At 31.0% G+C, this 26899-nt stretch overlaps 3 protein-coding genes across 6 annotated transcripts in view; 1 reads left to right on the top strand and 2 right to left on the bottom strand.

Annotated features, from left to right (window-relative positions):
* Positions 1-1490: 1490 nt before the first annotated feature.
* Positions 1491-13775, bottom strand: Zyx (lipoma-preferred partner zyxin). The gene is made up of 10 exons (XM_074132937.1): positions 13515-13775; positions 13295-13422; positions 11195-11309; positions 10935-11105; positions 10675-10841; positions 10053-10248; positions 8946-9115; positions 8688-8866; positions 8476-8596; positions 1491-7220 (listed from the first exon to the last, which is right to left on the bottom strand). The coding sequence occupies exons 2-10, from the start codon at positions 13412-13414 to the stop codon at positions 7089-7091; spliced, it is 1371 nt and encodes a 456-aa protein (XP_073989038.1). The 5' UTR covers positions 13415-13422; positions 13515-13775; the 3' UTR covers positions 1491-7088.
* Positions 13776-14096: 321 nt separating this feature from the next.
* The window catches only part of LOC141456712 (mitogen-activated protein kinase kinase kinase 7-like), a 13695-nt gene continuing 892 nt past the window's right edge, over positions 14097-26899 (top strand). The window contains exons 1-11 of the mRNA XM_074132934.1: positions 14097-14303; positions 14483-14705; positions 15295-15409; positions 16483-16625; positions 16927-17113; positions 17190-17311; positions 18240-18314; positions 18425-18510; positions 18628-18799; positions 24673-24791; positions 26395-26526. Of these exons, the coding sequence (XP_073989035.1) occupies positions 14226-14303; positions 14483-14705; positions 15295-15409; positions 16483-16625; positions 16927-17113; positions 17190-17311; positions 18240-18314; positions 18425-18510; positions 18628-18799; positions 24673-24791; positions 26395-26526 (1452 nt within the window). The 5' untranslated portion in view covers positions 14097-14225. The remainder of the gene's footprint in view (positions 14304-14482; positions 14706-15294; positions 15410-16482; positions 16626-16926; positions 17114-17189; positions 17312-18239; positions 18315-18424; positions 18511-18627; positions 18800-24672; positions 24792-26394; positions 26527-26899) is intronic.
* LOC141456718 (glutaminase liver isoform, mitochondrial-like) overlaps positions 22962-26899 on the bottom strand; it is a 10119-nt gene continuing 6181 nt past the window's right edge. The window contains exons 4-6 of one of the 4 annotated variants that reach the window (XR_012459926.1): positions 23501-23792; positions 23243-23410; positions 22962-23115 (exon numbers count right to left, since the gene is read on the bottom strand). Coding sequence is in view for 2 of the 4 variants with exons in the window: in XM_074132949.1 (XP_073989050.1) it covers positions 25356-25403 (48 nt within the window). In the remaining 2 variants the exon portion in view is untranslated. Of the gene's footprint in view, positions 23793-24786; positions 25404-26899 lie in introns of those variants that run through there. The other 3 variants (XR_012459925.1, XM_074132950.1, XM_074132949.1) reach the window with 3 other exon arrangements.

Below are 26899 nucleotides of genomic sequence, written 5' to 3'. Positions count from 1 at the left end.
CCTACACGAAGTTCTTCAGAAAAAATGTTTATACCAGAAGCTATAAAACAGTTTGCGTGCTGTAAGTATACAAAGTTTAAAATAAATCATAATAAGTCCTCAATTAGAATTGAAAAAATTGTAAAATCGATTTTTTAATATGGTACTTCCGGTTGGCCAATTTTCTTAAAATATGGAATATTTGTTTCACATTTAATCCTAATTAATGTTTAATAAATAAGTCCATATATTACAGCGAACTGGCATTCTATCGGACAGGCCAACTACCCCCCCTCCCCCTATATGTTTCCTATAAAAGTTATAGAACTATTTGTGAGCTATAATTATACCAAGTTTAAAGAAAATAGAAGAAGTGGTTTTTCCAAAAAAGTTAAAAAAGTGAAAAATCTATTCAGTAAAGTGGTACTTCCGGTGCACCTATTTTGACCAAAAATTTATTGTCGCTTCCCCTGGTCGCACTAGGACGAAATATCAAATTTGAAGAGTCTGCGATTATCCGTTCCTGAGATATAGAGGATAAACTCACTAAATAGCAGTAAATTAAGCACAAACCTATGGCATCAAGGCACTATGGGTTAGAGAACCGCGATTCTAGGAATTACTGAATCTCTAACCCAACTAGCCTTAGCGCCGTCTTTTAAACATCACTTCTCTTTCTCTTTTAACTCTTAACAAGCCGAAGGCGTTCGGTTTTTGTCGGCAACTTTCGGCTAAATTGACCATGAACATTAAACTTTATTTCCAATTTAATATTTAATGCGTACTCACACGACTTTATCTCTAACAAGCCGAATGTGATCGGCTTTTGTCGGCAATTTTCGGCTCAGTTGACCATGATTTTATTTTCAATTTAATGTTTACTATCTAATACGCACACTCTCATGACTTCTTTAGAAATAAGACGTAGTAAATAAAGGTTTTCTTGTAAACTAGAATTTTTACCAAATAGTAATTACTTAAATTTACACAATACATTTTAATGGAACTATTTTAAAAAAAGATGATGAGCACACTCGAATTTCTTTTACTCTCGAGATCAAACTCATAATTTTATTTCCAAGCAATAATATTTGTTTAATTCTTACCTACATTATAACGTTTGCAATAAATTCACTGGAACGTTACGAGAATTCATCCTACAGTGGAACTTATAAGTATATATTATGTATGAATGTACATAAGTATATACGAAGTTGCAGAAAATCCTTAACCCTGTCAATTTTGGGTGTGCGTTGCGAGGAAATCAGGTTTAGAATATTTGGTCGGAACTGGTTGACGGTAGAGGTTTTTAGGTTGTTACGGATAGTGGATATTATTGTTCGAATCTGAAAATACCTCAATTCTGAGACTGGATTTTAGCCACATTCTACTGGACAGTTTCAATAAAGATTTCTAGAGTTGTATCATTACGAAACATAGTGCAAAAGTTCTTTCTGTAATTAAATTAAAGTAAAAGAAAAAAACTAAGGATTAAATAATTTATAAACCTGTACGCTCAGTTTTAATTTAATATATTCCAACATTCAATCAACACACACACATATATATATATATGATTCAGGAACTCTTAAAGTTATTTAATGAATATGTACATAAGAGTCTGGTACTAAATCATTGCCATAAAAATAAATGGGAATGAAATTAGATTTAAGGCAAATATATAACTTTTTTTTTGTTTTAATGACTAATAAATACATTTTAAGTAAATAAATCTTTTCATAAATGTAATATTTTTTATACTTAGCTAAAAAATACATTTTGAATATATTTATCCCACATCTATAAAATACTTTTAAAGTAAAAATCCCCTACTACATGGCACCTATAAAAAAGCATTACTAAAGCTAAGCCAACCGCAGCATATATATATATTAAAAAATCTTTATTCAAAACAAAATATAAAATTTGAGCTTACACTTTTTTTTAAAATAGTCTTGATTTGAAATAAATTATAAAATAAAAGGAAGCAAACCGATCAATGCTTTATTTATTGGAAGCATTTGTGACATAGTCATATTTGCTGTGGTACGAAAAATGGGAGAATTACTAAAATGATACAATAATGACATATTATTAAGTTAAGTATATACAAAAAAAAACAATGGGGTGGAAGATTCTTTTATTTGTTAGTTTTATTAAATTTATTACAAGAAAAATTATAAACTTGAGCAAGGGATAATTTTCTGTTATTTTATTGCATAGATTTCTTTTTTTTAATTTATATTTTTCATCGGGTGCATACGTTTTTTTGAAAAAAAAATGTAATACAAAAAGCCCAATTATTAAGAATGAAAATGAGGTTACACACCTAAGAAAGGTTGATGCTAATTTTGTTTTGTTTTTTTGGAATAAATTCTATGGAAAACCCCTTCCTGAACTACAGTGACTCCCATTAATATTGGGACACCTATTACAAAATGATTTAAAAGGAAAATGAAAACAACATACAAAAGTTTGGATTATTTTTTTTTTTAAAATAACATTAGCAACATCTGTAGAAATTATATATAAGTATAAATCAATGAAATTCCAAACTGTTAGGTAGTACTTTTTGAAAAAGTGTAAAATAAAGCTCTCAAAAATATTGGGACACCAGAAGTGCTAGTGTTTAAACGTTCAATATTAAAATCTCATACTATTTAATATTTGGTTGGTAATAATTTAATAATTGCTTTTTGACTTAAAACCGCCCTCAAACGATCAGGCATGGATGAAACAAGTTTTTTGGTTAATTCAGGTGGTGTTTTTTCCCCATTCTTCCAGGAAACATCGTTTTAATTCATTTTTGTTAGATATTACTCGTTTGCTTAAAGCACTAGCTAAATATTGCCATAAATATTCAATGGGATTAAGATCTGGTGACTGCGGAGAGGTTTGGAATACTTTTGGGCAATTATATAACAGTCACTGACGTATCACCCAAGCCGTAGGTTTGGGGTCGTTATCTTGGTAGAATTTAAAAGACCCTAAAATACCCAATTTTTTGGCACTTTTTCCAAATTATTTTTTAATATATTACTATAAACTATTTTGTCCAACATTCCATCAATAAACACTAATTCTCCAAATCCTGATGCGGACATCCAGCCCCAAACCATAACTGACCCACCTCCACCCGGAGGTGGAGCTTTAAAACCCTTTAATGTTGGCTGTAAATTCTTCTTTTCGAGCTCAGCATTCGCTTTCCTCCGGCCCATAACCCAACCATCTGACTGAAAAACATTAAATTTTGATTCATCGCTAGAATATATCATTCCAAAAGTCACTATTTCCATTAAAACATTTTTCGGCAAATTTCACTCTCTTAACACGATTTATCTTACTGACAAAAGGATTCTTCCAGGCTATTCTACCATGATAGTCGAGTTTTCTTATCACTCTCCGAACAGTTTCTGCCCCTTTTTTGCTTTCTAAACATGTCAAAAATTTCACATAGAAGTTTTGGAGCACTAAGTCGGTGATCTTTTTTAATTCTTTTAATATATAACGCTGCTCTCTCTCAGAGAGCAGTTGAGGACGGCCTTTTTGTGGGGGTTGAAACAATTCTTTTTTCTTTTTGGTAACGCTGAATGATGTTCCACGCAGTAGATGTTTTAGGTCCGATCAGTTTTTCTGTCCCTCTAACACTTTTTTTTTTGTCTTTGTGCATAGAAATTACAATTTTTCTTTGTTCAATCGTTGTATTTGTATTTTTGCGCGACATGTTACACCTGCTTGATTTATATAAACTAATTTAATTTCATATTGAATATATGCTTAAGGTAAATATTTACAAATTGTATAAATATTCGGGCAAAACCTTGGACAAACTATAAATTATAATAGTGTCCCAATATTTATGAGAGGTAGAATTTGCACTTATTATAATATATATATTTTTTAATCTACCAAAACATTTTTATGTAATTATTTAAATAGTTTTTATTTAATTAATAGTAATTATAAAATGAAATGAATTTATAAAAATTTGAATAAATGGGTGCCACTTTTAATTTCCGTCAATTTTTAACTTCTGTATGTACCGTCCCAATATTAATGGGAGTCACTGTATGTACTGTCCCAATATTAATGGGAGCCACTGTATATATTCAGATTTAATGCATTTATTTAAAAAGTTATGTATTATTTTAATTAAAACTATTATTATTTTACAGCAGTTCAATGGATCAAGAAAGCAATGTTAGGAAATTTTTGTTCTTTAGAACAAAGAATAATGTGATGACAATTTATTTTTTACGCAGATAGTAAATTTAGCGAGAGTTGGACAAAAAAAAATTGACATTAAAAAATAATAATAATAATAATAATAATAAAAACCCATAAACTTGTCTAACGACAACTATTTCACAGATAGGATCAACAAAGATGATGAATTTGAACCACTGTAGGCAATCTAGAAGCATAATAGTTATTTGGGTGGTCTTTATAGATTTCCTGAATAATTAAATTCCATATAATACTATTTGTGGCGTGGTGTATAAATAGTCTTCGGTGACAGCATCTACAGTAGGGAAATCTAGGAGTTATGAGGGGGAAAGTCAATCTTTAAATTGACAAGTGTTTCTTAAAATATTCTTTTCACGTAGTCAATTTTGAGCATTTTTCTGTAAATCATGACTATATCTTCGATATAATAATAATAATTTTATGAAACTAATGGAAAGAAACAGCGTTTAGTTGCTAAAGATACAATGAAGATAAAAGATAAAATCTAAGGAAAAGGGTATTTGATCTGCGCTGCCCCAACGTTGGTTGCACAAATGTAGCAGAAGCGACCGTAGTAAATAATAAAAATAATGAAGACCGTTCAAGCGGTCAATATGTCACGAAAATGAAGTTTTATTGGAATCTATTGGGTATCCAACTCATTGTTATAAGTACTGTTGCACTAGATGTAGAAGAGGCAGTGTCCAAAAATTCATTGGCGTCCGTTTCAAATATTATCAAAAAAATAAAGGAGGCTGTAGGATAGTGTCGCAAGAACTTACGCTTCTGAAAAGGCCGACAGGGGTATACGAGGGGGTACCCAAAAATAACCGGAATTGCGTTGCCGCGCATGGAGCTTATGTAGTACGCATTTCTGCCGCTAGACGTGTATAGCGCAATTCCTTGCCAGTTCAGTCCTGCCTGTGTTGTCTGCCTGGCTTGTTCTGTTCATCTGCAGTGATTGTTTTTACCAGCGCTGTTTTGTTCTTTTTTCGTTTTTTATGATGGCAAGTTTAAGTGAACAACGTGCAGCTCTGAAATTTTGTTTTCTACTCGGCAAAAATGCTGCTGAAAGTGTTTTAATGTTGAAAACAGCTTACAAAGATGACGCTATGGGAAAAACTCAAGTATACGAGTGGTTTACTCGGTTTAAAAATGGCGACATGTCGATTGATGACAAACCTCGTTCTGGACGTCCATCAACTGCCCGAATCGACGAAAATGTTGAAAAAATTCGAGAGCTGGTGTTCACAGACCGTCGACAGACAATTGATCAACTGTTCAGCGAATTTTAACGGAAGATTTGGGGATGAAAAGGGTTGCTGCCAAGTTTGTTCCTCGAGTTCTGACTGACAATCAAAAAGAACATCGAGTTGAAACATGTCGTGCTTTGAAACAACAGCTTGAAACTGATCCAGACTTTCTGTCAAAGGTCATTACTGGTGATGAGTCATGGTGCTATGGTTATGACCCAGAAACAAAGCAACAGTCGAGCCAATGGAAGACGTCATCTTCACCCCGACCAAAAAAATGTCGTCAAGTCAAGTCAAACATCAAAACAATGCTGATTTGCTTTTTTGATGCCAAAGGCGTAGTCCATTCAGAGTTTGTCCCCCCAGGTCAGACCGTCAATCAAACCTTGTATTTGGAAGTTTTGAAAAGATTGCGCAATAGTGTTCGCCAAAAAAGACCCGATTTGTGGCAAACAGGAGACTGGTTCTTCCACCACGACAATGCACCTGCACTGTACAGCCATCTCTGTTACACAGTTTTTGGCTAAAAATGGCATGGTTCCGCTGCCCCACGCACCTTACTCGCCTGACCTGGCTCCGTGCGACTTTTTCTTATTTCCACGCATGAAAAAGGGCATGAAAGGTCACCGATTTGACAACATTGAAGAGGTCAAGAAAAAAACGAAGAAGGAGCTGTCAGCCATTTCTAAAGATGACTACAAAAAATGTTTCGAACAGTGGAAGCACCGGTGGGACAAATGTATTAGTTGTAATGGAGAGTATTTTGAAGGGGATAAGGTTGTTCTGTAAAAAATTTGTAAATAAATAGCTTTTAAAAAATAATTCCGGTTTTTTTTGGGTACCCCCTCGTAGATATTTGCATACTTCACTACAAAATATCATGTGATATAAAGTTAATATTTTACAGAAAACCTAAGGAAAATTGTCAATGGTTGGTATTCCATTGGTTTACCAGGGCGATTTGTTGCAAAATATAGTTAGTATGATTTCTATTGTAATTAGAGACATAACATGGAGGCACCGGAATAGGCAGTGTCAATTGTTGGACATTTTATTGGCCATCTGAAGGAGCCCAATAAAATTCAAGCTTTATCAGGCTCCTCCACCAGAAAAAAAGCTAATCGACCTAGCTTTAGAAGAGTTAGGATTGATAGTTCCCTAAAATTCAGCGCACTTTGTTTTTGTTGGTAGAGTTTTTCATGATGGAATCTTGAAAAGTATCTTTAATGTTACCCTTAAGCATAAAATACGTAATAAAAGCATCATATTATTGAATTTGGAAATTTAAGATTAAATACAACTGAAAAATTTAATTATTTTTTCTTCAGAGTTTCTCATCTCATAATTTTTTAGAAATTTACTCTTTGTCATTTGCACTATTTTAAAGAACCCTTTTTTAGTAATTGATTACCACCTCCTTGACTTTAAATATCATAAAATTCATAAAATAATAATGGGCGTATATTAAATATGAAAATCCTCTTAATAAAACTTAATTAAAACAACATCGAACTCACAGCCTTTGGCAAGAAACTTACTTTTTTCTTTTTCTTTTTTTCTTTTTTTGGCACACTAAACTTTCATTTCGGTTGGGGAAGTGAGTAAATAAATGGATTTAAGGTATCCAGACTAGAGTTCGGTGGTCATATGCGATGTAAGTGCCTGTACTCTCTTTGCATTACAGCTTTTGCATAACACATGATCATCCAATGGGTAACAACCTCTACCTTCTGCTTCAGAAGACAATAGAAGACCACAATCCTGAAATATAAAAAATAATCTACATGATATGCGTACTTAACTAAGACGAGTATTCATAAATTTCAAAAATGCTTCAAGGAAAAAATGTATCTTCAAATTTGTGCATCAATCAATTAAAGAAAAAGAAAAAAAAATACTGTGGCTGTGTCATGGACACGGCCGTGTGTTGTACGTGAATATGTTTACGTAACGTGGTTATATTTTTTATATAAAATATTTTTATTTATGTATTTAGGATGAAATCAAATTTGCCATTATTTATCGACGTTGATGAAATTAAACTCATTGAGTCGCGATTTAGAACCCAACAGTGGTGCGATACAGTCCGTTGTCGATGTAGAAGCGATTTCATGATTCACTAGCATAATTTCAACCGCCTCAGCTGCAGATGTACTGACACCGTCGTTGATCCGCACGGCCGCATTCATTCTTTTACGTTCCCGGCACAGCTTGACTCGGTCATATGGTGTTTTATTGTTACCATTCGATTGTTCTTGAGTAGCCCTTTCCAACTGTATACGATCTCTGTATTTGGTTTTGGCTTTTCGACGCGTATAGGCCGACATTATATATTTTTGATAATATTTTTTTATTCTAACACCTTATTATATTCACTGTCACAATTTTACACTAATGTTTTATATACAATCGATAGATTGTGACGACAGCTCACGATTAAAACTCAAACGAACATCGTAGCTTATCCGAGTCAAAAGTTATACTAATTGCAAATCTCGATACGCAGCAAACTCATCTCAAAATGGCGGCGCTTACCCCTCTACCGCACGCGATGCGTCACAGTCCTCGCTTATCGTAATGCATTCTTTGATTCTTTAGATATCCAGTGGTCTAATTTAATTTTGGATGTAGACGATAGATTCGAAACTATAATGCCAAACTGTATCCCCCGATTTTGTTATCATTAGGTTTTTTGGATTGCCTCCATATGATAGCTAATTTAAAGACGCATTCACGTCAAAAAAAAAAAAAAAATTAATCAAAAGAATTACAGACAAAGTTGAGATGCAAGTGGTAATAACCTTGAAATGTATTTCTTAATTATGAGACCAATAAATGAATTTAATTTAATAAATAATTTTCGTCACTCCATCCTATTTAATGCTAAGAATCGTGGTTAATACATTAAAAACGATTTATAATAATTTTTTAGTTTATTACCGAACAAGAAATAAATTTATAGCAAAATTTTTGTCATCATTAACTGAGAGTATTGGTAAGAACCAAAAATATTTACCTCACATTTGTAGCAAGCAATATGAAAACTGCGATCTAAGGCTACAACTCTTACAGTTTCATCTTGTCCAGGTTCAGGCATAATTGGCAACTGGCAGACACAACAGCGGGGCGCAAATTTCCTAAACAAACAAAATATATATATATATATATACATATATTAGAAGAAATGACGAAAAATTATGACTAAATTTTAATAGATTAATATCTCACTTATGAAAATCCTCAATGCAATGAATCTGATTAGTTGCGTCAACAGTGAATGGAATACCGTCCAAACTTTTTCCACAAACTACACAACAAAAACATTGCGGATGATAAGGTCTACCAGTTGCTCTCAATATTCTGTCTAAGATAGGTCTAAGACAAACTGAACATTTTTCAAGAGTAGACTGTAAAAAAAATAAATAAATAAATAATATCGCCATAAGTGCATAAAGATATTCGCTAATTTATAAAAAACTAACTTACAAGATATCCAGCTTCACAATAGGGTTTGCCTTCTAAAGTATAAAAAGGCTTTCCTTGCAACTGTACAGCACAATGGTCGCATGTAAAACATTCTATATGGTATACTTGATCCATAGCTGTGCAACCGTTTCCTTCACCAACCACTTTTTCACCGCATTTGCAACAATCCCCTTTATAAAAAGAATTAAAAAATAAATTAATTAATATCATTACAAAACAAAAAATTTACTCATAGAATATGCAAAAAGACAATATCCTTAATGAATCCCAGAAACTAACACAACTTCCTTGCTCTTCCTGCAACTGAGTCAAGCAACTCAAAAATCAACGTGTACTTTAAAAAAGTAATATTCCAAAATAGAAGAGAAAATAAAATCGTTACCATTTATTTTACCTTCATCACAAGAGAAATTATAAGCTAATAAAGCATGACACTCCACAGCCAGCCAAATTTCGTGATTTACTACATTCTAAGACCTGGGTTTACTCCTTCTCTTTCCCCTCCATGAATTACTTATTATTTAATCCATCATCACCCTGGGATATTCCTAAGTTCGAAGGGTTATTCACATGATTTCATCTGATAATGATCATTAATAAAATGAATCTTTAGGAGGCAAGGAGATTTATTCAAATGAATAAAACAAAGCCAACTTTACTGGAGAAGATGCTAGCAATTCGTCAATGATTAATATGCAATCTCGGTCAGTCAATTATACTTCAATGGCTACACGGAAGCATTAACATTATTGTCATTATAAGAAACCAGAGTACGCAGACTCATTACTAGTGTTACATTAAGATTGAACTTTTGGCTACATCAGTTAAAGGAAACAAATTGTATGTCAAATTATAAATTAATTGGTTGAATTAAAATGTGTCCTGCACAGAACTTACAAGTTTCATCCTTGGAAGAACCTAGAATCTGAGGGTCAGTGGTGGCCACACATGTTTTATGAAATTTAATTTATTTTTTTTAAATCTTTGCAAGTACTAAAATTTCTGATAAATGAATTTTAGGAAGTTCAAAAAATAGATTTTTTTAGACAAAGTTTGTGGCTAATACTATATCCTTAAATAATAAGAAATATTCACAAGTGAACTTACCAAATATATCTGAATCAGTAGATGGTGAGTCCATAGACTGTACTAGAAGATCTGTAAGTGCATCAACTTCTACTTCATGTGGAGATCGTGAGGTTACTCTGGATGGTGCATATAAAGAATAATTAGATCTTGAAGACATCCCACTAGGCGGTCTTGGGGTGATTGGCTCATAAATTGAATCGTAAGCAGATGAACCCTTTAGAAATCAATAAGACAGAAGTTATATACGTATATATATATATTTTTTTTGAAGATACATTAAAAATAAATAAAATAATAATTTAAAAGGGAAGAATTTTTCAGTAAGGTGGTGAATGTAAGCAAAGTATAGTACAGATGAATAAGTTGGATGTTTGGCCACTATTATAATACAAATATGGTTGGCTGGAACTAAAAATAATCAATTTTCTTAAATGTTAGACGTTAGTGCCCTTCTTCAGAACTCATTTGTGAAGTTAGGGAAGATGAAAGGCTACTCACAATTCAACATTTAAGAAAATTATTATTATTTGGTCTCAAACTAGGTGGACTTCGTCAGTTACAAGCCACGATTATAATCACTATTCCAAATACGCCCTACAGGATAAGAGAAATAAACAACTAAAAAATATATATAGCAAACCTGAGAAGAAGGTGCGTAAGTGCCATAATCAGGAAGGGTGTTACTATGAGTTGCTCTTCTCAATTCTGAATAACTTGAACTAACTGGAGATGGAGGCGGTGGAAAGTCGGCTGGAGGTGGTGGGAAGTCACTGTAATCCACTATCTCTGGCATTGGAGGAATCTCGTCTAATATAAGAATGGTATTTCATAACAAAAATAATATATATATTTTTTTATTTTTTTGGAATATTCCATTTTTATGAGAGAATAAACATTTACCAATGTTGGCATAACTTGGAACATTGTTGTAGGTATTAGAACCAGAAATATTACTGTAAACAGGTGCTTGTGGTTCTGCCTTCCTGTACAGTGAGTTCTTGTTGAACATTTCTGCATTACTGTATGTAACATTGGATAAGTTTTCTTGTTTAGAGTTTTGATGTGGAAAACCTAAGGGAAAACAACAAAGCAATAACATAATATACTGAACAATTATTAAGTGTAACAAACTTATTAAAAATATTTTTTAAAAAACATACCAGATATATTTGAATATATTGGTCCACTTGGAGGGCGTTTTTCTGGACTAGTACTCTGAAGTGGAGTTGTAAAAGAAGGTTCACTCGGTCCATTTATCGCATAGCTTTTAGGAACCTTAAAATAATAACAGCGATATTTACTGGGCAAAATAATACTATACTTAACTCAAATTAAATAGCAAAGAGCTTTTTTAATAAAGAAAAAAAAATAACCGTTATTATAACTGAAAAAGTACATTGGTTTTAAAAACTTAATTCTATACATTGTGGTGATTTCTACATAGAGTTTACCTCTTCTATTAGTACAATTAAATGAACTTCAAAAAAACCAACAGTTATATGTATTAACCAGTTTACTACACCACTTAAAACCTACGTGTTAAACTGCTTAAAATAGCTGCACTTAGTTAAACAGATAAGAAAGATATCCTAGATCAGTAACTTAGGGTTACTCCACGCGTCAAAATGTTGAAAAACCCTAACTTAACTTAACTCTGGTGCCGTGACAAATATACAAATATTCATAATATTTAGAAAATTGCTAAAATTATTAAAACAACTTTATAATCACTGATCTAAGGAAAGTTTGCCAGACCTTTATTCTCAATAAATACAGTAATTAGTACAATATAATCCATAAATCAGTATATAATTTAAAATTATATAATTTTTTTGTCATTGACGATGCGTGTCATCCAAAATGAATTCGCATGTCATATGTTCATCATTACAGGTCTAGTGTATTAGAGAACAAAATTTCATTCTAATATGTACTTTACAAAGAAAGATACAGGAGCGCAATTTTAAAACGAGTTACAACCCAAAAAAATTTCAACTCTCAATATCTTATCAATTTATGGATCTGTACACAAAATAACTATAGCTTATAACTGAGAAAAGTATAGTGTATACGAGAACGAAATTTCATAATAATATGTTGTTTACAAAGGGAGATATTGTTTGCGCGATTTCAGAGCGAGTTTGACCCAGAAAAAATTCAATTCTCAATACCTTCTCAATTTATGGATCAAACATAAGAATCTGTAGCCCATAACTGAGTATAATCCCCTGTAAACTGAGTATAATAGCCTCTTTTTACTATTCTAAGACTTAGAAAAATAGATTCAGTCACACATCAAAGAATTAAGTAAACCCAAAACACATTGCACATTTTCAACAACGGCGTTGTGAATGACACAAAGAGCCGTCAACTCTTTCAGGAAGTTAAAACTGAGATGTGGATAGTGCAACTTAAACATTCACCCAAGAAAGATAAACAGGAGAAAAGGTAATCGTCTTTTCTTTAAAAAAAATTGAACATGCGCTTTTAAAAAAGATAAATTATTGAAAGGTGATAAGAATTAGATTTACTAAAGAAATAAAGAGGTAAGTGAAGTAGTTTTATCACGTTGAAATGGAATTAGGTTGACGAAAGAAGCAATTTGAGGAAAAACGTAGATGCTCAACATTTTCTGGAATTCTACCTTGTGAATTAGTTTCCGATTAATAACAGAACAGAATGTATACTAACAATAAATAAAATATATAATTTTTTTTTATTGTAAATTGGAAAGTAGTAATTTTTTATAACCTACTAAAACACAATAAGAATTCAGGAATCTTATGTGAAATGAATATCGAATGAAACTACGTTTTGCCCCGATCAGTAAGAAGAAATTTAGAAAGATAATATGAAGTAAATTTGTCTAAACGCACTATCCTTGAATAAATAGAGTAATTGAAGTTGAATAAAAAAACATGAATTCATTATTAGAAAATAATAATTTCAAAGCAAATGGGCTGTTTTAAGGCATAAGGGAAATAATGCATCACTCTTCAAGAATGTATGAGTAATAGTAATCTACCAGTGAATTTTCTCTACTTAGGAAATACTTCTTTTTAAAACTTCTGTATTAATTATCTTGAGACGAGATAATGTTCTGCTGCAATAAGACGAGTAAGTATACAATTTTAGTTTCAAAATGATTAACCAAAATTACTCAAAACCATGTTCGTTCTGAATAGACTAATCATACATAAGACGAAATCTGTATTAACAAAAAGACGATAATTTATAAATGAAAATCAATTTTTGCTCACCAATGGTTGAGTTTTTTTTGGCTTAGGAGGCACAGCAGGACCTATTTTTTTGATAGGTTGTTGGCCTTCTGCACCACTTATTTTCAATCCTGCTAATTTCTGATCTAGATACCCAGCCATTTCAAAAACTAAGAAGTTTCAAAATATTTAAAAAAAAAATTATTCATACTATTTAAATATTGAAACAGTCAAAGAAGAATCATCTTTCAATAAGACTCACCTAATTAATCATTAATCAAAAATAAAATCAACAGTAACTAATATTATCAATACACAAAAACATTGAAAAAGGCTTTAATATTACTGAAACACACACCCCCTTTAGTACCAAAAGGCACAACTCAACTACGATAGCGTATACAGCGTTTCATTCGTTCCATGACGAACTCTCTATCTGCCACCTCTCAAATTCATTACATAGATATTCGTCACACACCCTCATTTCGTACTAACCCGCAAAAATATATTCGGAAATGTTAACTAGAATAATGAAACATAATCATTTAACAGATATATTTATATTTTTGAAAATGTATGCCTTAGGAAGAGAATTATTTTGAAGTACAAAGAGATAGATAATCATCGATATGTATGAGTAATAGTAATCTACCAGAGACTAACAAAAACTAAATTTTATGAATCCTTTAAAGACTTACATACGTAAAATGATACTTATAGAAAATATATTAGCTACATAAATAAAATAAAAAAAAATAGGAGATTATTGCTAGTGAATTCGTAAGAATAATCGATGTAATTAAAATTAGAAGGTTACGGTTTGTGTATTGGTTTGGTTGGCAACATGTGTTATTAAGTGTGTGTTACTTTCATACAGAGTGAAGTTTAAACATGGCGGGGTGAATTTTTTTTTTTTAATATTTAACAGTCTACTTTTTAATGACAATTTTAATTAGAAAAGTGAACTTAATCAATGGCAGGTGGTGATACAATCATTCCCCCACATGCGTTTGTAGAAAAAATCGATATCAATGATATCCAACGTAAAGAGGTTTGTTATCAAAACTAGTTATTACTCTAAAACGTTATTATATGTTTCGCTATTCATAATTCGATGATTTTGGTAAATTTTTAACATTAAGGAGCTGTTTTGTCCCTACTCTTTTTAAACCTAATTGAAACTTATTTGTTGAATAAAAACTTAAAAGTAACCTCGTAGTTGAATTTCAGATCCTTGGTAAAGGAAGTTTTGGTGTTGTTTATAAAGCACAATGGAAAGGTGTAGATGTAGCTGTAAAATCGATAGAAACTGAAGCAGAAAAAAAAGCATTTGCAGTTGAAGTTAAACAACTTTCTAGAGTATCTCATCCAAATATAGTTAAGTTGTATGGAGCTTGTGAAAATCCAGTTTGTTTAGTAATGGAATATGCAGAAGAAGGTTCCTTATACAATGGTAAGTTTTTATTTTTATTTTATTGGGCTGTAAGCTATAATACTTATTAAATTTCTATTTTATTTAGTATTTTAAAACATTTTTCAAAATTATCGGTGAATCTAGTAAGTCTCTTACTTGACCTATTCATTTATTGGTAGTAATTTTTTGTTTATTACAAATTTAAAGCGCGTCAATATCTGTGGTCATTGGCGCCCGGAGCTTTTTACAGTGCACGGCCGGTCTTCAGACAGTGTTTTCTCGCTACAGAAAACACAGTCTATCACCGGATAGTGAGCTGTTAGAACTCCTAGGAAAAAAATATAAGCGCAAGCAGCTGGATTCGAATCCGGGATCTGCGGTTGTAATCCAGTTTAAGAACATAAATATTATAGTATCGAGGCTTATGTGCTTATTTTTGAAAACAGAAACTGGTTTAATTATTTACAAAAAATAATTGATTTCCGCTTAAAGTGAGGAAATGAAGTGAGTTTCATTGTAATAGATTTGAGAAAGTATTATTTAAATGACTGAGTGTATTTAAATTAATATTCATACTTCACAAACTGAATGCCAAATTTGTAAATTTATTATAACATTAATGTTATAGTTCTACACTCTGCACCTTACAAAAAGTACACTGCTGGTCATGCGATGAACTGGGCACTCCAGTGTGCTAAGGGAGTTGCATATCTTCATGGTATGACCCCTTCTCTTATACATAGGTACATTTCTTACCAATTATCTAAATATTTAAGTATTTATTATTTATTTTCTAATCCACCTTTTATTATTTGTGAGAATAAAATTGTATTTTTATTATATGTTCTTTCATTTTTGCATTAGCAAGGCATGAGTTCCCAATTATTTTTACTTCCTCTTCAACTGCAAATTTTACATTCCCTAAATTAATGAGTGCTTTTTTTTAAGGTGCATTGCAGAGGTGGTTCTTGGCACCTAATGCTACTGTATCCGGTCCAGTCCGGAGTCCAGTCATTTTACATATCACCCACGCAGCATTTACTCATTCCAAAAGATTCCTGAAAACCTAAAAATTACCCTTGCTTTCTTACACATATACATATACAAATCCTAACTGAACTAGCAGATTTCTAGACCAAGTTAATGCGCATTAAAATGTGTCACTTTTCATTTTCATTATAACAAACTTGTTTGACCTTTTTAATTACAAGTTATGAAAAATAGCTTTCCTAAACAGCAAACTTTTACTTCTAACCAAATAATTTTAATTTTTTTGCTAAATGTTTGTTGATGAATACCCGAAATTTTTAAGAAATACTTCTCGTATGATGTTGAAATTCAACAGAAGCTGGGCCTGTTTTATTTTGGTTTAGAACTTGATTAGTTTGTTTATACTTTCTCATACTACTAAATAGAGAAGGTAATCATTTTTTTGACTTTGAGTTTTCTCAAAAATATGTGTTTTGAGGTTCCCGTGAAGAGTAGGAAAACTGGTTTTTAAAAATTGATCTTCGCTTGTGTTTGTATCCATTGTTTACTCAAAAATAAAAATTATAGAAAATTGAAGTTTAATATTTCGCTTATGTGCTAATAGAGTTCTTGACATCAGTCCATTGGAAGAATCGTCAGTTTTTCAAAATTTCCACGAATTGTCTCCAGTTGTTCATAACCTACTTGTACTCATGATATATTTGTAGATCTATAATTTTTATATATTTGTATTATATTTTGTTAAAGAGGACGTCTTCCAGTTGAAATAATTTTTAATAGAGATGTATTATGTTATTCATAGATTATTTGTTGTTTTTTTTTATAGAGACCTAAAATCACCTAACTTACTTTTGGTTCATGGTGGAAGAATTTTAAAAATATGTGACTTTGGTACAGCTTGTGATAAGAAAACTTATATGACTAATAACAAAGGAAGTGCTGCGTGGATGGCACCTGAAGTTTTTGAAGGTATGAAGAGAGTTTAATTCCAGTATTCCATTCAAGGTCGTAATTATCTCTAAATTAGAAATCCACTGCTAATTGTAAAGTTTAATTTGAAATTCTGCTTGTGATAAATTATTCTGCACAAATCTATTTTTATGGTAGTACAGTGCAAAACAAAATGACGTAGAAAAGAGTAGGAAAGCTTTCTTCATTTACCCATAATGCTTTTTTTTTTCTCTTTTTATTCTGCCTGCATTTCATAATGTGAATCCTCTCTTTACCAATAACTTTATTTCTCTAATTATTTCTGATCTATTTCTTTTAGGTTCAAAGTATACTGAAAAATGTGACATATATAGTTGGGGAATAATATTATGGGAATTAATTGCTAGGGAGAGACCCTTCAAAGGAGATCGAAGTACTGCCTATAGCATTATGTGGTCAGTTCATAAAGGATTACGTCCTCCAGTTATTATCGGCTGTCCGCGACCAATACATACATTATATACTAGGTATGGATTTTTTTTTTTTAGCAGCAGTAGTTATCATTGATGAATAATACAAATTAAAATAAAATTATACTTTAAGGTGTTGGGATAAAGAACCAAAAATACGTCCGTCAATGGAAGAAGTCGTTAGTGTCATGGATAAATTAATGCCTTATTTTAATGGATTCGATGAACCAATTAAATCTGATGATGACTCTATGCGTAAGTATTATTATGTAACAATTTATTTATTCTTTAGGCGCCACGATTTTCAAGCGTTAAGAGGGAAGGCCTGAAAAGAAGAGATATATAATGGATATTGATTTGATTCTCTTGGATTTTATTTAATATAAAATATATATAAATTGAAGTATGCTAGCTATCCGCCTCCGTCCACGACACCCTGTCATGTAGAACAAAAAGTCTGCTGAAAAAATAGGCATTTACTTTTCTCATTTAGTCTTAATATAAACTCAAATATAAATCGGAGATTATGAAAACTAATAGTGACACTGTAAATCTCTTAACTTACTTGTATTCAATTCTGAAATGCAATCAAAGAGTTGGGATGTGAATTTTAAGTTTTTTACATCATAAAAAAGTTTCCAAAAGAAAGTGAATTTAAAAGAAACCGGCTAGACAAGTTTTGCTTTCTTCCTTCATCTTGGCAAATCCGAATGTATTAAGTTTAACTTTTGAGAGCACTTTTATATACAAAGAAATTGTCAAAAAGTTGGCTACCTTCTTTTACAACAGACAAAACTAAGTAAGCGTTCAAGTGCCTGTATTGGAACTCAGGTGTTAAAGTGAAAATGTATCTTTCACATGTAATTGGTACATGGTATTCCATTGGTCCGCTCTTGGTTTAAATACTCTCCTTTATTTTTGGATCTCAGAATTTCTTTTTAGAATTTAGCTAAGTACATAAATCTTCAGAAAATTGTTTGAGTGCAGTTACCACATTAAAATTTGATCTAAACGACTTAAAATTAATTTCTTTAATACAACATAAAACAAGAAAGTATCAAACCGGCCTTAAACTTATTTTTACGATAAATTATTTCTAACGTTTACTTCCATAATGATAATCCAGTTAACTTATTTAACTAATTTGTTGAAGGAAGGTTATTTAATGTACTGTTTGTTTCAGCCGAACCTGATGACTGCACAGATTGTACTGATGATGATGAAGAAGAAATTCCGGAATCCTATGTTGAAAGTCTTAGTAAGAATTATAAATATTTTCTTTCTTAGACTGAAATTAAAATAATTTATTTATTTAGTTTCTTTATTTTTATTTTTTTTTTTCCATTGAATAATTAAAAACTTATTCAGGAAAACCAACGAATGGAATTAAATATGCATCAACATTACCAGATCCAAAGTTTTGCTCAAACCTCTCAATTCAGGTTGATGAAGAGGTTAGTTATTAACTTATTACATAAAATCAATTGAAATAGAAAATTTGTTTTAAACATTGTTCCTCATTAAATATTAATGTTATTCTGACTTCATTTATGCGTAATGTTTAATTTCAGCCGCCAAAATGGGAGGAAGCTAATGGTTTAACATTAGCAATAGTAACTAATAATAATGAAAACAATAGAAAAACTGATCATCCGATTGAAACAATAAGTACACATCAACGCTTTAATCATGATTCAGATTATTCTAAACTACCACCTACCATTCCAAGGGCAAAGTCGAAAGGTAAGAGCGTAAAACTTTTGGCTCGTTATCTTTTCAATCTTAACGATTTGTTTCTTTGTATCCATCTAGTTATGCTTGCAGGGTAATAAAATGTTCAAGTAGCCTAATATTTTTTTAAATGGTTAGAAACAGATACTAATAAACTTCAAACAAGCATATTACTGAGAATTATGGCTGACAATTGCGTCTGATGTTTCTAAACATTTTGTTTTAAGGAAATTTAATAAAACTGTCTACAAGTGTAACCATCTTTCTAAAATTCCAGATAGGAAAAACACAAAGTTAAAGTTTAAGTAGGAATCTTACGCTTTGGAAATGGGTTTAAACTCTTTTTAAATCGTTAAATACTTCTTCCTTTTGTTACCAAGCAGCGACAAAATCCCATCTAATTCTTTAAAAAATTTAAAATTCAGTTCTAATATCTTTATAATCTTATTCCTAAATCACTTTAGTCTCAGTAGTTCGAAATTAACGAACAACCTTAAGAGGAAACAACATAAGCTCTTCTTGTTCGATTGAAAGTCGTGAACTTATCCTCCATCTCACAAACTCTCTTAAAAGGGATCTGTCATAAACCCCAATATTTAGAGAAGTCTCCAACTAGGAGTCAGAGGAGGCCCTTGAAAGACCTATAGTCGTACTGCTTGTCCTGGAAAATGTCACCAGGACCATCTTACACCGCCCATTGTGCCATAAGGATCATCGGAAGATTATTTATCAACTTTTCTTTACTCGAAATTCCCATACGTCCTAGTATTCAGGCTAGTTATCTTTGTTTTCACTAAATAAATTCCATCTTCATTCTGGAACTAAAGACACAAGAGTTAGAGCAACTTACCTGATTATCCGTGCAGATACAAACATTTTGAAAATGAATGCAAATTCGCTTATCAAAATCAAAACAAAGAATGGTATAAAGCTCGGCCTGAACTCTCTACGAGGCATTACCATGTGTTCTCAAGTGCCGAAATAGAGCGCAGCTCCAAACCTTTCATTCATTTTGAAAACATGACAGATAGATTTAGTCGGATGGTTAAGTCCGTTATCCAAATATCTGAATAACCGCGAACAACTTTATTAAGTTGCCCAATTTTAGTGTTTACTATCTTAAAAAATGGCTATTCACCAAAATGGCATTGGGCAGAAAAAAATATTGTGCCCACTACTTAATTAAACGCTAGGACGTTTTCATCAAATCGCTTAAGATAATGAATGAAGATCGCATCACCATGGTTGATTTACTGCGTGTGGTAAAAGTTTAGCAAATATCCTGGAACTGATTTTGTGACTGTGTTGATGACTATCATAAGTATCGGAGATGCCTGAGGGCGTTCGAAACCAGCATTTTCCGTTTTCACAGTCTCTTTTGTTTCCATGGGCGTTTGTGCCTTAAAAATAGGGTGATGGATCTGGAAGAAGGAAATACTTTATCCGGCAGACACTCGAATCTATTGCTTTTCGATATCACTACAAAGGTGGCTCTTTCTAGATATGGGACAAAAACTTCGTTAAACGTAAAAAAAGCAACTTTCAGTTGCAGCATTTTTTACCTTTAAGTGATAAGAAGTCTACTTTTAGGAAAGAAAAACCTAAAATAATAATAAAAAAAAATGAAATCTCTAAGTTCGGGCAAGTTGGTTTTTAACTAGCATATTTAGATCATTAAAAACATGAAAGATATTTTCATTCGCAAGAAAAAAGCGGCTACAATAAGCTTTTCATTTTAAACACTTGCAATCAAATATTTTAAGTTAGAACATGTTACTTACAAACAAATGTCATCGTCTCTATACAAAATGTCTGTTGATTTTCAGAAAATAGAAATTCCACCCAATATTATGCTGCACATGCAGTATTTATGATTAATCTACGTTGACTTTTCTGATAAAAATATATTAATTTTTGTTATACAAAAAAAAAATTATTTGTTTAGAAATGAAAATATTTATTTAAATCCTAGTTAAAGAACAAAATTCTTCGTTAATCTTTATTTAGTTAAAAATATTCTGAGATTTCTTTAAATTTATTAGTAAACATTTATTTTGGGGGCACTGAGTAGGGAAGGAGGTAAAAATTTACTTACTAATAATTCCTGTGTGTTACTAAAATAGCTTTGCTTAGTTAGAGTTTGGATTAGGACATTAAACCCGTCAAGTTTAGAAATTGGAGAGGTTAGATAGTATTTTATAGACGACAGACGGTTTTAAATTTACATAATTTTATTCTCTATCATTTATTTCGTATCAATTATATCATTACGTTATATTCAAAAATACTGCCGTAGATGTTTAATAATTATTTAAGTGAATTTAACACTTTAATTTTTGATATTAAGGCGGGTCAACATCTGCGACATTGACGCCCGAGCACTGATTTTATTTTGCATTATTTAGTGCATTTGCCTTCCAGATAGTGTACTCTTATTACAGAAAATACTTCTCATCACTAGACAACTCTTTAATTTCATTTAAAGCAAACTAATCTAAAAATTTGTATCATTTTATTGAAACTTCTTAACCTAGCTTTCCTAAATGTTGACTGAAATCGTTCAGTATTCTCATTAGTAGTGTACATTCTTATTAGTTTGAATTCTATTTTGTTAAAGAAGCTAAAAACGTTCATTTTTCACTATGTTAGACGTGCAGTAAAACTTGTGCCCAGTATTCTATATGAAAAGAACACTAACTTATTCAAAATAGAAAATATTTGTCTTTCATTTGTAATGCCAGTTTTACTGTCCCTTTTTTTTTAATGTTTTTTTTAAATTCAAAGCCAGTCCTTTAAATTTTCATATTTGGTTGATTGTTTTGCAGCTTATTTACTTTGTTAAATTTGGAAAACTCTTATAAATTAGACTTGAAAGAAAGCAAATATTTTCAAATTGTAGGTAAGTACGGGAAGAATTTTATTCGTTTGAACGAAAAGAAAAGCCGTTAAAAATAAATACAATAAAATAGGACAAAACACTCTAAAGATTGATAGTCCCGAACAAAGATATAAAAAAAAGTAGTGTATCCATTCGTACTGCCTTCATGACTCCAATTCTCAAAATTCTAAATCTTTCATCAAACAATTTTCATACATTTCTTCTTACTATTAAGATATGCTTTGTAAAAATGTAAATCGTATTGAAGTTACACTTTAGGGTGAAGTTTAGAGAAAATCGTTGCGGCCAGTTTCAAAATCTATTCAGAGTCTATCACTCTTATGCTTAAACTTTTTAAATTATACTTATGTAAAATATTATTTTTAACAATATAATAATCGATTCATTGAAAACAGTAGCAGCGCACGAAAACAATGTAAACTAATCTGAGCAAATTAATATAATTAAACAGCATATGATGTAACATCCTCCCGCCTTGCCTCAATTCTATTGTTAGGTGTTAAGTGCTGTTCCCAATGTTGTCATCATTCTTACATATAAACTTAAGTTCTTTCGCATTTAATTTGTTCTAACTATCCTGAAAGAATTTCAGTAGTTCAATATAGATTAAAGGATGGGCATAAAAAAAAAAAGAACCTAATTTCACAATAAAAGATGGTGATGTAGTATATAATTTTCTACAAACGATTACAAAATTAATATATTTTTTTATCACAATACAAAAAAAAACCGTTGAAATGTGTTTATTTTATTAAACAGCAATTGATGTAACAAGCAATATTCTATATCTTGATAGCTTAAGTTTGTATTGAGTAATAAGAAAAATTTTAATAGAGAATCTCAATTAAAACAAGAGAAAGTAGATTCAATGTTTACATAAGTTGTTTTTTATTTAGAAATTAAATTTATTTTCCCTTTCATATTGTAAGTAGGTAAACAAATCTAAATTAAATTACATTTATCTTTAGAAATGCTTAAATGTATTCTCTGTTTTAAAAATGATGCTGGCCATTGCCACAATTAGTATGAGTCACAGCCAATATGATTCATGCTAGCACACGAGCTGTTGGTGTTTGTTGCAGCTGTTCCAAATTGTCAACATTTTTTTTTTTTTCTCTCATCTCACAAGAACTTTTTTTTCCTTTTGGCATTCGTTCAAAATTTTAAAAACCATTGTTAGTCAGATTTTATACTTAATAAGTCCGTTTGAAATTTAATTACTAGTTGATGTTTGTAAAATAAATTTATAATGCAAAAAATATACATATATACATACATATTTTTTAACTCATAAACAAGTTCTTTTGTAAATTCCTTAACTGTAATTATTATCTTTGTAGCATGAAGAATTTTTACTACCCATTAATGTCCTTAACTGTGTAAGATATTAGCTGCATAAAGTAAATAAAAGCTTCCATTAAAAAAATAACTGAAAAGTAATATAAGTTGAGTGATATTAGTAATAATTAACATTAGGAGAAAGGAAATAAAAGAACACTTAATTTTTAAAGAATTAACGTTTTAAGTTACATTTCTTAGAATGTAACAATAATTACACGGCGAACTATAACGTTGTCTGTATGCTGAGTATTAAGTGAAATTAGTTCCCTATACTTCTGGTAGATTTGGTCCTTTTATAATTAAAAGACGCCTCCTTTCTACATAGTAAGACATATTTTTTCTTCTCCTTTAAAGTTTTGTGTTCACTTTTGTCCAATTTTGTTCTGAAAATAGATGTAGTGGTAGTATTATGGTATTTGTCATTTCTCAAAGATGTCTACTTTTGCCTTCTTCACATTCAGATTCAAACTCACCAGAAACTGGAAAGCTTGGTTTACAGTTTTCCTGGCATGCTAAAGATTTCCTTGGGATGAATTATGAGATATTTCCTTAGGTATTTCTCAAAGTAGGATTGAGACGGTTGACCCCTATGTAATTTATACTACTCAAGCATATTAGCTTTTAATTTCACCAACGATGTTGTGCACTTTTTACGAAGTTACTGTCTTATATTTTGATGACTCTCCTACTGTGGCTGTGACTGCTAACGTTTGATAAGGTTTAGGAAATAACCTTCCTAGTATATAGGTTTCTTAGAGCCATCACCTACGGGAATTAAAAAGAAGTGTCTCAGTTAAGTCAAGTTGTGCCTCCCTACAAATTGTGGAAATTTATTTTTGACAGCAGTTCCGCTGTATTAAAGGCAAGTACCATTTCTTTTATTCCGTATGAAGAAAATTAAATCTCTAGGATTACGGGAAAAGAAATGATATCTGAGTAATATGTCAGAGACTTTTTTTTCAAACATGTTTGTTGTTTATCTGTAGCATAACTCATATAAACTCCTCTCATTTATTTTATCTTTTAGTATATATTTATGACATATATGTTTTGTGAATGTGTGCTCACTTATATATACATATGTTTTTAGTTTGGTCAGAGTGTTATGTGTTGGAGGGTGGATAAGGGGTTAGTAGAATCTATGTTAAGAAAGTTGACTCATACGGGCAGATTTAGTGTGCCCTCAGTATTAGTTGTAGTAGTACAATGTGTGATTTCAAATGGTTCTCAGTTGAAACAAATACTATCTATGTTTATGATAACAGTGAGTGTAAATCAAATTCTCAAAACAAAACAAAATTTAAAATATATTATTATTATTTTTTTTTTTCCAAAAATCGCAATAAAAGTAGGGAATTTGTAATGAACAGCAATCTATGTCTCAGGTGTTTTCCCAGAGATACAATGGGTATTTTCCTTTCACTTCATGTTCTTATAACATGAACATTTTATCCAATATTTAATTACTTTGATTAAAGAACATTCATGAATAAATTGTTAACTATTTGAATTTTTTTAATCAAATAATCCAAGCTATAAAATAATCCATTGTAATGTAAAAAATAAAAACGACTATCACTTTTTCATTTTTTTAAAATATAATTTATATGAACTTATTTCTAATTTGTTTAAAAATTATTTTCAGGTAGTACGCACAATAATGAATTAGATAATATTTACTTGATGCTTGAACCAAATCTGCAGCCTATACCGCCTGATCCAAACATTAAACAATCTGTTGAAATATTTGAAGAGCATAAACAGGTAAATAATTTTATTAAAATATATATTATATATTAAACTAGAAGTTTAATTAAAATGCAAAAAAAAAATAACAAATCTAATGTTTACACTTACACCACTTTCTTATACTGCAATTGTTAAGGTTCTAACTTACATTTCTTCTTACTCCGAATTTCAGAACCAAATTGTAAGTCTTACTAACATTATTACAGTTTGTAAACCTCTGAAATGATGTTTTAGAGAGCGTTCCATGACGCCCTAAAATCAATTTTCATAGAATTATTTTCTGTACATAATGTGGTACACAAATTTAGGAGATTCCTAAGTGCTGTTTTAAAATAAAATATTCGTTCTATGAATCTATTCAGTTAAGAAATTTTCGCTTTTTAATTGCGAATAAGTGATAATATAATTGTACGTTACGCAGAATGAAACTTTAGAGGAACGCCTTATCACTTAGCTGAACAGAAGAACTCTTAATTTAGTTTGTTTTAGGATTACCACGCGTAGATTTCAGGTTCGAATCCAGCTTCCAACCCTTAGATTTTATCTTCTTCTTACATCTCGTTGTTCAGAGGCCGGCAGTTAACTAAAAATGGCTGCATATACCAGAGACCTAAGATGTTGTCTCACCTTAAATTTAAAAAAAAAATATATATATAGTTCCTAGGCACATTTTAAATTGTCCCATAATTCTTAATGCGAGTCTTCTGGAGAGACAAAAAAAAATCTTTTCGACACGTACATTTTTTTCAAGGTCAAAAAACATCAAATTTTCCGTATATGTATTCAAAAATTCCTCAAAATAAATACTCTGTCATATTCTAGGCCTTGACTGAGTACCGTACTTATTTTTAATATTATTACTTTCTTTTAAATGTATTTCCTTATTGAAAAACATATCTTTGCATTTATATACAAAAAACCTCGTTTGTTTTTATATAAGTTCCCTAATGGAACCTCACACTAACCTTTACGTAACAACAGAATAATTTTAGCACAGAAGAACATTACAGAAACGTTAAAAAGAAAAAACTAAAACGACCTAACTGACGGACATGTTCAATGTTATCTGTAAAATTAACTCAAAGCAATATCCAGATGTCTCACAATGGAAAAACCTCTCCGTAAAATCTTGCCTTTAATAACATGGCAAGGTTATAGTAAAAGTACATTACTAAATTGAGGCACTCTTACATATACATAAAATAATTACATATAAATAATGTTACATTATTTTCATTAAAATTTTATTAGTATTCTGTTTTGACAATTAAGTCTACTAATTCATTTTTTTAGACTCATTATCCATTACTGTTATTCAGTAAAGTAAAGTAATGCCTATTTTTTCCAGACGGGCTTTAGGTACAACTACCATTTAGGAGTCGTGGACGGAGGCGACTAACAAACATACTTTACTGTAAATTTCTTTTATTAACAGTTAAATAAAATCCAAGGCCTAGACCGGGAATCGAACCCAGTACCACAATATATATTAACTGTACAGGTCTCGACGCGTCTAACGCTAGGCTACCGTGGCGCCTCATTACTGTTATTATTAATAAATGTATATTTTCTAAAATTCTTTGCATATTGTTCTGATATTTAGTAATTAATATTCCAGCTAGCTCAAGAATATTTAAGAGTACAAACAGACATGGCTTTTCTTTCTACAAAACTTAATAAACTAAGTGAAAGGTTAACATTATCTGAAGAAAATGAAGAAGAGGAAATCAGAAAAATGGAAAGTGAAAAGGTACATTAATGTTTAACTTGAACTCTTTTTTCTTGAAAATGTTGACTTTACGGAGGGTTTTCGGGGGAGTAAAACTTAATATCTTTCTTTGGTGTCCATTTTGAAAGCACTACTTTTTTTACCACCTACGTATGTTACTAGTTGCTAGAATTATGATGTTGAGCTGATAATTAGCACAGTAATGGCACTTACAACTGTGAAAGTTGGAGTAGAAGAGAATCATGTGGAAGTTTTTTCATACCAGATTTTCTTTTCTAATAATTTTCCTTTTCATAGAAAACTGCTAACAACTTTTCTTTCTTTTTTTTTTTTTTTTTTTGCTATAATACAAACAATTTAACAACCTGAGAGGAGACAGAACTCAAACTGGTCT

The sequence above is a fragment of the Rhodnius prolixus genome, unplaced genomic scaffold (assembly GCF_049639745.1).
Source record: "Rhodnius prolixus isolate KJV_2025 unplaced genomic scaffold, Rpr scaffold_10, whole genome shotgun sequence".
Taxonomy (NCBI): Eukaryota; Metazoa; Arthropoda; class Insecta; order Hemiptera; family Reduviidae; genus Rhodnius; species Rhodnius prolixus.
Note: the sequence above shows the minus strand (reverse complement) of the source record. Positions and strands in the feature narration are given on the sequence as shown.